This window comes from Anomaloglossus baeobatrachus, chromosome 3, assembly GCF_048569485.1.
Source record: "Anomaloglossus baeobatrachus isolate aAnoBae1 chromosome 3, aAnoBae1.hap1, whole genome shotgun sequence".
Taxonomy (NCBI): domain Eukaryota; kingdom Metazoa; phylum Chordata; class Amphibia; order Anura; family Aromobatidae; genus Anomaloglossus; species Anomaloglossus baeobatrachus.
In genome coordinates, this window is record NC_134355.1 from 461,141,252 (window position 1) to 461,154,426 (window position 13,175).

Consider the following 13,175-nt stretch of genomic DNA (forward strand, 5'->3'; position numbering starts at 1 on the left):
ACTTGTGCCATGGTGGTGGTCCAAGCGCTGGGACCCACACTGATTGGAAAGAAAATGCTCTAGTTATTTCGTATTGAGCTACTGGCTTTTTCTGGCAGCACATAGAGAATGAATGGAGGATCAGTAGGAAATTCAAACAATCACGTCACTTAGTATTGTAATGTGGATCGGTGCAATCAGCAAGTGATCTTGTTTTCACTGGAAAAATACTTTCCCGTGCAATCATGGAAAGACCCATAAATGCAACTGAATCTTCAGGATGGAGCAAAAATAAATAAATAAATGGGCAAATTCGTCAAACAATTTCTGGAAGTTAAAAAGTTGCAAATGTAACATGTACTCCAAATTTATAGACCTAATTTGTGAAAAGAAAAGAAGGGCTGAGTATGTCTGATTTCAACAAGCCTCAGCCTTTGTGACTGTGGGTGAAGTCTGGTAGAAGATTCCTGGAATATTCACGACTGGTATACATCCATCAGACAAACAGGCGTTCCACAAAGATCTAGCACATATGCCCAGATTTTCAGGTTTACACATTATATATACACAATACCGAAGCTTGCAATCCCAGAGTGTAAATGTCCCAAAAGGCACTGTATGAATGAATATATATACACACACTGATCAACAAACAGACTGCTAAAATATGTGACAAATAGGCAGAATAGAAGCTAAAATCTTTACTAATATTTGTACTAGCAGATCAGTAAATGTTTATCATAAGAGTGATGCTTTGAAGATGCCTTTTAAACTTACCAAATCCTGACATCTGAATAACAATGGATTTCTGCCATCCACAATCTGTACCACTATGTCACTGAAAAACAAAAAAGAGAATTTTGTTTACTTACCGTAAATTCTTTTTCTTATAGTTCCGTATTGGGATACCCAGACCTTGGGTGTTTAGCTTCTGCCTCCGGAGGACACACAAAGTACTACACTTAAAAGTGTAGCTCCTCCCTCTGAGCTTATACACCCCCTGGTGAGCCAGTCCCAGCCAGTTTAGTGCAAAAAGCTGAAGGAGAATAGCCACCCACAAGTAGAATAGAGCAAGAGCCGGAACAACCGGAGACTCTGTCCACGACAACAGCCGGTGATAACACGCGGAACAAGAAATTGCCAACAGGCAACAGGGAGGGTGCTGGGTCTCCCAATACGGAACTATAAGAAAAAGAATTTACGGTAAGTAAACAAAATTCTCTTTTTCTTTATCGTTCCTTTGGGAGACCCAGACCTTGGGACGTTCCAAAGCAGTCCCTGGGTGGGAAATAAACAGAAAAACTAAGAAGTAAGCAGAACCTAACTTCACAAATGGGCGACAGCCGCCTGAAGGATGCGTCTGCCCAAGCTCGCATCTGCCGAAGCATGAGCATGCACTTGGTAGTGCTTCGAGAAGGTATGCAGGCTAGTCCAAGTGGCAGCCTGACAGACTTGCTGAGCCGTAGCCTGGTGCCTAAAAGCCCAAGAGGCACCGACAGCTCTGGTTGAGTGTGCCTTGATCCCCAGCGGGGGAGGCACCTGAGTACTCTGGTAGGCGTCCGAAATAGTCGATCTAATCAAACGGGCTAAGGTCGGCTTAGAAGCAGGGAGGCCCTTGCGCCGACCTGAGGTTAGCACAAAAAGAGGTGCAGCGGTGCGAGACACATAGATCCGGAGAGCACGCACCAGATCTAGAGTATGCAGCGCTTTTTCAAAGCAATGAACAGGGGCCGGACAGAAGGAAGGTAAGGTAATGTCCTGGTTAAGGTGGAAGGGAGAGACCACCTTAGGAAGAAAGTCCGGAGTCGGACGGAGAACCACCTTGTCTTGATGAAAAACTAAAAAAGGTGACTCCGAGGAGAGCGCAGCCAAATCAGAGACTCTCCTGAGAGAAGTTATGGCAACCAGAAAGGCCACTTTCTGAGAAAGACGAGACAAAGAAACCTCCCTAAGAGGCTCAAAATGGGGTTTCTGCAATACCGTGAGGACGAAGTTATGGTCCCAGGGATCCAAGGGCCGCCGATAAGGCGGAATGATGTGAGACGCGCCTTGCATGAAGGTGCGGACCTGAGCCAGCCGAGCGAGACGCCACTGGAACAGAACTGACAGAGCTGAGACTTGTCCCTTGAGAGAGTTGAGGGACAGTCCTAGCTGCAGACCGGACTGTAGAAAAGACAGAAGGGTCGGCAAAGAGAATGGCCAAGGAGGATGGCCGGTAGAGCGACACCAGGACAGGAAAATTTTCCAAGTCCTGTGATAGATCTTAGCGGAGGAAGACTTACGGGCCCGAGTCATAGTGGAGATGACTTCAGGAGGAATACCAGAAGCCGTCAAAATCCAGGACTCAAGAGCCACGCCGCCAATGTGAGGGCCGCTGAATTCGGACGGAAAAACGGACCTTGCGAGAGTAGATCTGGATGGTCCGGGAGATGCCACGGCATCTCTACGGACAGTTGGAGCAGGTCCGGATACCAAGCTCGCCTGGGCCAGTCCGGTGCAATGAGGATGACTCGACGGCCCTCCATTCTGATCTTGCGCAGGACTCTGGGCAAGAGAGCTAGAGGGGGAAACACGTAGGACAGACGAAACTGGGACCAGTCTTGAACCAGAGCGTCCGCGGCGAAGGCCTGAGGATCGTGGGAGCGAGCCACGTAAACCGGAACCTTGTTGTTGTGACGGGATGCCATTAGGTCCACGTCCGGAGTGCCCCATATGGTGGACTTGGAGTCCTCCGCCCATTGAAGGATGCGTTGTACCTCCATCATTGCCAGGCGGCTGCGTGTCCTGCCTTGGTGATTGATGTAGGCGACCGCTGTCGCGTTGTCTGACTGGACTCGAATGTGCCTGCCCGCCAACAGGTGGTGAAAAGCTAGGAGAGCTAGAAGCACGGCTCTGGTTTCCAGCACATTGATTGAAAGGGCTGACTCGGACGGAGTCCAAGTGCCCTGCGCTCTGTGGTGGAGACATACCGTTCCCCAGCAGAATAGACTGGCATCCATGGTGAGAATCAGGGCTGTGGAGTCGGAGTCGGAGTCGTGGAGTCGGAGTCGGAGCTCATTTTGGTGGAGTCGGAGTCGGTATAAAATGCACCGACTCCGACTCCTAAAATATATAATAAATTGGGGACAGGAGTGCAATGCAGAATGTGCTGAATATTTTACTAAATAATAACATTTAGTATAATGCGTATATTTAAGTGAAAAATTTATTGTAGTACAATGTGAACATCAGACATTTAATTGTTTTTATGATACAATAATCAAGATATTTGGATAGAACATAAAATATTTATTGGAATACAACTTTAGAACACAAAAAACTAATAAATTGTAAATATGTAATAAATATATATATATATATATATATATATACAGTGTATATACACACACAAGATATATATGTAATCTACTGTATATTACATAGTGTATTACTTATTTACAATTTATTACAGTTTTTTTGTGTTCTAAAGTTGTATTCCAATAAATATATTTTATGTTCTATCCAAATATCTTGATTATTGTATCATAAAAATTATTAAATGTCTGATGTTCACATACATATATTCATGTACTACAATAAATTTTTCACCTAACTATAAGCAATATATGTAGGAGTCGGAGTCGGAGCCGGAGTCGGAGTCGGAGCTGGAGTCGGAGTCGGTGAAAGAGAATTTGAGGAGTCGGAGTCGGAGTCGAAGGTTTGGCTTACCGACTCCACAGCCCTGGTGAGAATCACCCAGGACGGGGCCAGGAAGGAGCGCCCTTGGGACAGGGAGAGGGGCCGAAGCCACCACTGAAGAGAGCTCCTGGTCCGTGGCGACAGAGCCACTAACCTGTGTAAGGAGGAAGGCCGCTTGTCCCAACAGCGGAGAATGTCCAGCTGCAGGGGGCGCAGATGGAACTGGGCAAAGGGAACAGCCTCCATGGACGCCACCATTTGTCCCAGCACCTGCATCACGCGCCTGAGGGTATAACAGACTGCTGTTTGATTAAGGGCAACTTCACAAGTGCCGGCAAAGTCTCGAACTGCATCCCTAGGTACGTGAGACTCTGGGTTGGAGTCAGAGTGGATTTGGGAAGATTGACAAGCCACCCGAATTGGGCTAGAGTGGCGAGAGTGAGCGAGACACTCCGCTGACAGTCTGCGCTGGATGGAGCCTTGACTAGAAGGTCGTCCAGGTAAGGGAGCACTGCCAACCCCTGGAGGTGCAGAACCGCAATCACTGCTGCTATGACCTTGGTGAATACCCGAGGGGCCGTGGCTAACCCTAAGGGGAGAGCCACGAATTGGAAATGATCCTCTCCTATTGCAAAACGTAACCAACGCTGGTGTGAAACTGCAATTGGCACATGCAGATAGGCATCTCTGATGTCGATGGACGCCAGGAAATCCCCTTGGGTCATTGAGGCAATGACTGATCGCAGAGACTCCATGCGAAAATGCCGCACCCGAACATGCTTGTTGAGAAGCTTGAGATCCAGGATGGGCCGGAAGGTACCGTCCTTTTTGGGAACTAGGAAGAGGTTTGAGTAAAAACCTCTGAACCGTTCCCGAGCGGGAACTGGTACAATTACTCCGTTTGCCTGCAAGGATGCCACGGCCTGTGAGAAGGCGGCGGCCTTGGAGCAGGGGGGAGTTGAGAGAAAAAATCTGTTTGGCGGGCTGGAAGAGAATTCTATCCTGTAGCCGTGAGATATGATATCTCTCACCCACTGATCGGAGACTTGTTGAAACCAAGCGTCGCCAAAGTGGGAGAGCCTGCCACCGACTAAGGACGTTGCTGGAGCGGGCAGAGAGTCATGAGGAGGCTGCCTTAGTGGCAGAACCTCCTGCGGTCTTCTGCGGACGCGCTTTTGGGCGCCAGTTGGATTTCTGATCCTTAGCTGAGTTAGCGGACGAGGCGGAGGGCTTAGAGGACGACCAGTTGGACGAACGAAAGGAACGAAACCTCGACTGATTCCTACCCTGGGCGGGTTTCCTGGTCTTGGTTTGTGGCATGGAAGTCCTCTTCCCGCCAGTAGCTTCTTTAATAATTTCATCCAGCTGTTCACCGAACAGCCGGGAACCAGCAAAAGGGAGCCCAGCAAGAAGCTTCTTTGAAGAAGCATCTGCCTTCCACTCTCGAAGCCACAAGATCCTGCGGATAACGAGGGAATTAGCCGAAGCCACCAGCATGGCAGACATGGCATAAGATGAAAAAGCTGAAGCCTGAGCAGTTAAGGTAACCATCTCAGGCATAGATTCCTTGGTGAGGGAATGCATCTCCTCTAGAGAAGCAGAGATGGCTTTGAGAGCCCACACTGCTGCAAAAAGTCGGGGAAAACGCGGCCCCCGCAGCTTCATACACAGATTTGGCCAGAAGGTCAATCTGACGTTCAGTGGAATCCTTAAGTGAGGTGCCGTCAGCCACCGACAACGGTCCGGGCTGAGAGCCTAGACACCGGGGGGTCTACCTTTGGGGAGTGAGACCACTCCTTGACTACCTCAGGTGGAAAGGGAAAACTGTCATCAGAACCACGCTTTGGAAAGCGTTTGTCAGGACAGGCCCTGGGTTTGGTCACAGCGGTCTGAAAACTGGAGTGGTTAAAGAACACACTCTTTACTCTCTTAGGCGAGGTAAACTGGTGCTTTTCTGCCAGAGAGGGTTGCTCCTCTGATACTGGCGGATTGAGATCCAGTACAGAATTAATAGAAGCAATCAAGTCACTAAGATCTGAGTCACCCTCGGAAAGATCGATGGGGTACATGGAGTTAGCCTCCGAGCCCCCCGTAAGGGCATCCTCCTCACCTTGCGAGTCAGCTCTTGAATCAGAGCCGCGGGATGAGGAGGGGGAGGAAACCCTGCGCCTTCTCTTAGGAGGACGGGGTCTGGGACCTGATGATGAATCCTCTGTGAGCTCCGATGGACGGAGGTCAGAGGATAGGAAACCTAAAGGACCCTTAGCATTAGAGGCACCCTGTGAGGAGGGCTGATGCATATTCATCAAAGTCCTGGACAAAAGTCCCATGGACTCAGCAAATGACTGGGATATAGACCTAGAGAAGGACTCTACCCAGGCCGGGGGTTCAGCCACAGGTGCAGAGGCAGCCGGAGAGACCACTGGGGGTGAGACTCCAGGCTGTGGCACCGCCAAGTTAGAGCAGACATCACAATGTGGATAGTGCTCGGCTCAGGCAGCAGGAGCTTACATGCAGCGCATACAGTATAAAGCTTTGGAGCCTTGCTCCTCGTGTGAGACACGCTGCTGGAGTGGGGGCTCTGCAAGAGAATGAACCCCAGGGAGAATATACAGAGGTCCACAACCAGAGACCGGCTGTGGCTTACCAGACCGCTGGAAGCGGTGTTGTGTGCCCTCCAGATCCCGAAGCCCGGACCCCCAATGCACACCACCTCAGCAGGGATGCAGAGTGCAGAAAGGCCCAGCGCAGAGCGAACTCTGCCTGAGAAATGGCCGCCGGAGCGAAGAGAGGGGGCGGGACTTGGGGGCGTTCCTGTAGTTGAGCGGGAACTGGAGGGCCATAGAGACCTGCAGGGGAGGAGACACGCCCCAGCAGTGGGGAGTGTCCCTTCCCCTGTGCAGGACGGCCGCCGGGAGGAGCCGTGCCTGTCCCTCTGCATGAGTGACATGCGAGGGTTGTTAACAGAAACTAGGCCTCCGGCAAAGCCGGGGCCTAAATTTAAGCGGCGAGGCCGACGCGCAGGCATCATCGGCTTAGTTCTCGGGCGAAAGCTAGAGAACCCGCCAGAAATGCCAAAATAAATACATTCAGCATACTCTCCCCATACAATAAAGAACAGGGACCCCCAACACATAAATGTCTCAGGTACTTAGCTGCTGAGACGCAGGGCCAGGTCCCTGGGGTGAGTGCTCCGGTCCAGCAGAATCCTCAAGGGGCTGTGGATGGAGACCGGTCTCCTACCAGGCATGGAGACCGTGCTGGCTCCCACTTCAAGCCAGAGCCCAGGAGGGATGGTGAAGGAGCACGGCATGTAAGGCTCCAGCCTTGGAAATCAACCTTACAACACCGCCGACACAGTGGGGTGAGAAGGGACATGCTGGGGGTCCAGACGTGGACCCGCACTTCTTCAATCTCTTCCAAAGAAAAAAATCATGAGAATGCATGTGTGGATGTATGCCTCTTGAACACAAAGCGATAAACTGGCTGGGACTGGCTCACCAGGGGGTGTATAAGCTCAGAGGGAGGAGCTACACTTTTAAGTGTAGTACTTTGTGTGTCCTCCGGAGGCAGAAGCTAAACACCCAAGGTCTGGGTCTCCCAAAGGAACGATAAAGAAAATGTGTAAGCCACTTACAGAACTGGACTGATGTGACTGATCCTACAATGAAAATCCATACTATCAACAATACAGTTCCAATAATATAATATAGACAAGCGTCAGGTGCGGTCATTTCAGTAAGAATAAGGCTCTGTTTCAACAATCAGCTTTTGGTGCGTTTTCACCGCATTAAAAATGCTGCATCTTACAGTTCTAGCAAAGCGTGTGACATGTTGCGGATTTAAATCCTCTGGGCAGATTTTCCCATAGGCTTGCCTTAAAAGCCGAAAATCCACAGGTAAAAATAATAAATAAATGCACATGCGGTTAACGCATCAAAAATGTATGTAATCCGCACCTAAGAATATCAAACCCAAATAGCAAGAAATGTAAAGAAAATAAAGAAGCTTTATTGAAAGCATGACATATTAAAAAGACAAAAACCGCAGCGTCAAAAATGTGATAAAAACACGTGTTATTAAAATGCACACAAATAGCCTAAAAGGCTGCTGGTTTACAATAGGGCTACTTGGAGACAGCAATTCTCAGACGACACCATAAGGGAAACTTGCCGTCGCCCCACAATTTTAGTGCTGCGATATGGCAGGAAAAGAAAGACACAGGCAAGCTGCTCGCACGCGTCACATGTCATATGCAATATTCATTGAAGCCTATGGAAGCAGAGTTAAAACAGCCAAAAGAAGGGAATTTTGTTTACTTACCGTAAATTCCTTTTCTTCTAGCTCCAATTGGGAGACCCAGACAATTGGGTGTATAGCTTATGCCTCCGGAGGTCACACAAAGCATTACACTTAAAAGTGCAAACCCCTCCCCTCTGCCTATACACCCCCCCGTGCATCACGGGCTCCTCAGTTTTGGTGCAAAAGCAGGAAGGAGGAAACTTATAAATTGGTCTAAGGTAAATTCAATCCGAAGGATGTTCGGAGAACTTAAACCATGAACCAAAGAACAATTCAACATGAACAACATGTGTACACAAAAGAACAACAGCCCGAAGGGAACAGGGGCGGGTGCTGGGTCTCCCAATTGGAGCTAGAAGAAAAGGAATTTACGGTAAGTAAACAAAATTCCCTTCTTTGTCGCTCCATTGGGAGACCCAGACAATTGGGACGTCCAAAAGCAGTCCCTGGGTGGGTAAAGAATACCCCGGTAATAGACCCGAAAGACGGCCCCTTCCTACAGGTGGGCAACCGCCGCCTGGAGGACTCGCCTACCTAAGCTGGCATCTGCCGAAGCGTAGGTATGCACCTGATAGTGTTTCGTGAAAGTGTGCAGACTCGACCAGGTAGCCGCCTGACACACCTGCTGAGCCGTAGCCTGGTGCCGCAATGCCCAGGACGCACCCACGGCTCTGGTAGAATGGGCTTTCAGTCCTGAAGGAACCGGAAGGCCAGAAGAACGGTAGGCTTCAAGAATTGGTTCCTTGATCCACCGAGCCAAGGTTGACTTGGAAGCCTGCGACCCTTTACGCTGGCCAGCGACAAGGACAAAGAGCGCATCCGAGCGGCGCAGGGGCGCCGTACGAGAAATGTAGACGGAGTGCTCTCACAAGATCTAACAAGTGCAAATCCTTTTCACATTGGTGAACTGGATGAGGACAAAAAGAAGGTAAGGAGATATCCTGATTGAGATGAAAGGGGGATACCACCTTAGGGAGAAATTCCGGAACCGGACGCAGAACCACCTTGTCCTGGTGAAATACCAAGAAGGGGGCTTTGCATGACAGTGCAGCTAGCTCAGACACTCTGCGAAGTGATGTGACTGCCACTAGGAAGACCACCTTCTGCGAGAGGCGAGAAAGAGAAATATCTCTCATTGGCTCGAAAGGTGGTTTCTGAAGAGCCATTAGCACCCTGTTCAGATCCCAGGGTTCTAGCGGGCGCTTGTAAGGGGGGACTATGTGGCAAACCCCCTGCAGGAACTTGCGTACTTGCGGAAGCCTTGCTAGACGCTTTTGAAAAAATACAGAGAGCGCCGAGACTTGTCCCTTAAGAGAGCCGAGAGACAGCCCCTTTTCCATTCCGGATTGAAGAAAAGACAGAAAAGTGGGCAAGGCAAATGGCCATGGAATAAAACCCTGATCAGAGCACCAGGATAAGAAGATCCTCCACGTCCTGTGGTAGATCTTGGCTGACGTTGGTTTCCTGGCCTGTCTCATAGTGGCAATGACCTCTTGAGATAACCCTGAAGACGCTAGGATCCAGGACTCAATGGCCACACAGTCAGGTTGAGGGCCGCAGAATTCAGATGGAAAAATGGCCCTTGAGACAGCAAGTGTGGTCGGTCTGGTAGTGCCCACGGTTGACCTACCGTGAGATGCCACAGATCCGGGTACCACGACCTCCTTGGCCAGTCTGGGGCGACGAGGAGGGCGCGGCGGCAGTCGGACCTGATCTTGCGTAACACTCTGGGCAGCAGTGCCAGAGGAGGAAAGACATAAGGCAGTCGAAACTGCGACCAATCCTGAACTAAGGCGTCTTAGCTCTGTGATCTTGAGACCGTGCCATGAATGCCGGGACCTTGTTGTTGTGCCGTGACGCCATTAGGTCGACGTCCGGCTTCCCCCAGCGGCAACAGATCTCTTGAAACACGTCCGGGTGAAGAGACCATTCCCCTGCGTCCATGCCCTGGCGACTGAGAAAGTCCGCTTCCCAGTTTTCCACGCCTGGGATGTGTACTGCGGAGATGGTGGAGGCTGTGGCTTCCACCCACAGCAGAATCCGCCGAACTTCCTGGAAGGCTTGCCGACTGCGCGTGCCACCTTGGTGATTGATGTATGCCACCGCCGTGGCGTTGTCCGACTGAATTCGGATCTGCCTGCCTTCCAGCCACGACTGGAACGCCTTCAGGGCTAGATACACTGCCCTTATCTCCAGAACATTGATCTGAAGGGAGGACTCTGGCTGAGTCCAGGTACCCTGAGCCCTGTGGTGGAGGAAGACCGCTCCCCACCCTGACAGACTCGCGTCCAACGAGACCACAGCCCAGGATGGGGGCAGGAAGGATTTCCCCTTCGACAAAGAAGTGGGAAGAAGCCACCACTGAAGGGATGCCTTGGCTGCCCGAGAAAGGGAGACGTTCCTGTCGAGGGACGTCGATTTCCTGTCCCATTTGCGGAGAATGTCCCATTGAAGAGGACGCAGATGAAACTGTGCAAATGGAACTGCCTCCATTGCTGCCACCATCTTCCCTAGGAAGTGCATGAGGCGTCTCAAGGGGTGCGACTGGGCTCGGAGGAGAGATCGCACCCCTGTCTGTAGTGATTGTTGTTTGTCCAGCGGAAGTTTCACTATCGCTGGGAGAGTGTGAAACTCCATCCCGAGATATGTCAGCGATTGTGTCGGTGTCAGTTTTGACTTTGGGAAATTGATGATCCACCCGAACCTCTGGAGTGTCTCCAGAGCAATGTTCAGGCTGTGTTGACATGCCACCCGAGAGGGGGCCTTGACAAGAAGATCGTCCAAGTAAGGGATCACTGAGTGTCCCTGAGAGTGTAGGACTGCAACCACTGTTGCCATGACCTTGGTGAAGACCCGTGGGGCTGTTGCCAGGCCGAAAGGCAGTGCCACGAACTGAAGGTGTTCGTCCCCGATGGCGAAACGCAGGAAGCGCTGATGCTCTGGTGCGATCGGCACGTGGAGATAAGCATCCTTGATGTCGATTGAGGCTAGGAAGTCTCCTTGGGACATCGAGGCGATGACGGAGCGGAGAGATTCCATCCGGAATCGTCTGGTTTTCACGTGTTTGTTGAGCAGTTTGAGGTCCAGGACGGGACGGAAAGATCCGTCCTTTTTTGGTACGACAAACAAGTTGGAGTAAAAACCGTGACCCCATTGCTGAAGGGGAACGGGGATAACTACTCCTTCTGCCTTCAGAGAGTTCACCGCCTGAAGAAGAGCATCGGCTCGCTCGGGGGGCGGAGATGTTCTGAAGAAACGAATCGGAGGACGAGAATTGAACTCTATCCTGTAACCGTGAGACAGAATGTCTCTCACCCATCGGTCTTGGACATGTGGGAACCAGGCGTCGCAAAAGCGGGAGAGCCTGCCACCGACCGAGGATGAGGTTAGGGGAGTCCGCAAGTCATGAGGAGGCCGCTTTGGGAGCGGTTCCTCCGGCAGTCTTTTTAGGACGTGCCTTAGACCGCCATGAATCTGAGTTCCTCTGATCCTTTTGAGACCTGTTGGACGAGGAGAATTGAGACCTGCCTGAGGGCCGAAAGGACCGAAACCTCGATTGTACCTTGCGTTGTTGAGGTCTGTTAGGTTTGGACTGGGGTAAGGACGAGTCCTTACCCTTGGATTGTTTAATGATTTCATCCAATTGCTCGCCAAACAGGCGGTCGCCAGAAAACGGCAAACCGGTTAAAAACTTCTTGGAAGCAGAGTCTGCCTTCCATTCACGTAGCCACATGGCCCTGCGGACTGCCACTGAATTGGCGGATGCTACCGCTGTACGGCTCACAGAGTCTAGTACCGCATTCATGGCGTAGGACGCAAACGCCGACGCCTGAGAGGTTAATAACACAACCTGCGGAGTTGCGGCTCGTGTGAGTGCATTAATCTCAGACTGACAAGCTGAGATAGCTTGTAGTGCCCATACGGCAGCAAATGCCGGAGCAAATGACGCGCCGATAGCCTCATAGATGGATTTCATCAGGAGCTCTATCTGCCTGTCAGTGGCATCCTTGAGTGATGCACCATCTGCCACTGCAACTATGGATCTGGCCGCCAGTCTAGAGACTGGAGGATCCACCTTGGGACACTGGGCCCAACCCTTGACTACGTCAGGGGGGAAGGGATAACGTGTGTCATGAAGTCGCTTAGTAAAGAGCTTATCCGGAAAAGCTCGGTGCTTCTGGACTGCGTCTTTGAAGTCGGAGTGATCAAGAAACGCACTCCGTGTACGTTTGGGAAACCTAAAATGAAATTTCTCCTGCTGAGAAGCTGACTCCTCAATCGGAAGGGGTGGAGGAGAAAGATCTAACACCTGATTGATTGACGCTATAAGGTCATTTACTATGGCGTCCCCTTCAGGCGTATCAAGGTTGAGCGCGGCGTCAGGATCAGAGTCCTGATCTGCCGCATCTGCTTCATCCTCCAGAGAGTCCTCATGCTGAGAACCTGAACAGTGAGATGAAGTCGAGGGAATCTCACAGCGAGCCCGCTTAGTTGGTCTGGGACTGCGGTCCGTGTCGGAGTCCTCCCCGTGGGATCTATGAGTTGACCCAGGAGCTCTTTGCTGCTCCGACCGAGGGGGGCATGGGGGCAATGAATCAACAGTGCCCGGGGCCTGTGTTACAGGTCTGGACTGCAAAGCTTCCAGTATCCTAGCAGACCATCTATCCATAGACTCAGAAAGTTTGTCAGCAAATACTGCAAACTCTGTCCCTGTCACCTGGATAGTGGGGGCCGGAGGTTCCACCTGGGCCGGGGGTCCCACCAGTGGCTGAGACTCCGGCTGAGTGAGTGTCACAGGGGCCGAGCATTGCACACAATGAGGGTAGGTGGAACCTGCAGGAAGCATTGCCGCACATGAGGTACAGGTTGCAAAGTAAGCCTGTGCTTTGGTACCCTTGCTTTTTGCAGACGACATGCTGTTTCTCCTCTTAGAATAATCAGTGAGGGTATATAGCCAAACGCTAACAGTGAGGCCGTACAGAGTAAATGTATACACTATAAGCATATAAATATACAATTCGGCACCCAGGGGGACCAGCACCTAGTAACAGGTGCGGCTTACCGACCGCTCCCAGCGGTTGTGTGACCACCAGATCCCTGCCTGGGCCTCCCAGAGCTGCTTGGAGCTCAGTTGTCTCCCCTCTGACGTTCTCCAGCGTCTTGTAGCAATGGCTGCCGGCGTTCAGAGAGGAGGAGGGGGCCGTGGGCGTGCCTGT

General features: G+C 51.2%; 1 protein-coding gene across 2 annotated transcripts in view; it reads right to left on the bottom strand.

The window, feature by feature from the left end:
• Positions 1 to 13,175, bottom strand: part of LSG1 (large 60S subunit nuclear export GTPase 1) — a 96,089-nt gene that overhangs the window by 53,064 nt on the left and 29,850 nt on the right. For both annotated transcript variants that reach the window (XM_075340515.1, XM_075340516.1), the window contains exon 6: positions 757 to 817. In XM_075340515.1, coding sequence (XP_075196630.1) covers positions 757 to 817 — 61 coding nt within the window. The remainder of the gene's footprint in view (positions 1 to 756; positions 818 to 13,175) is intronic.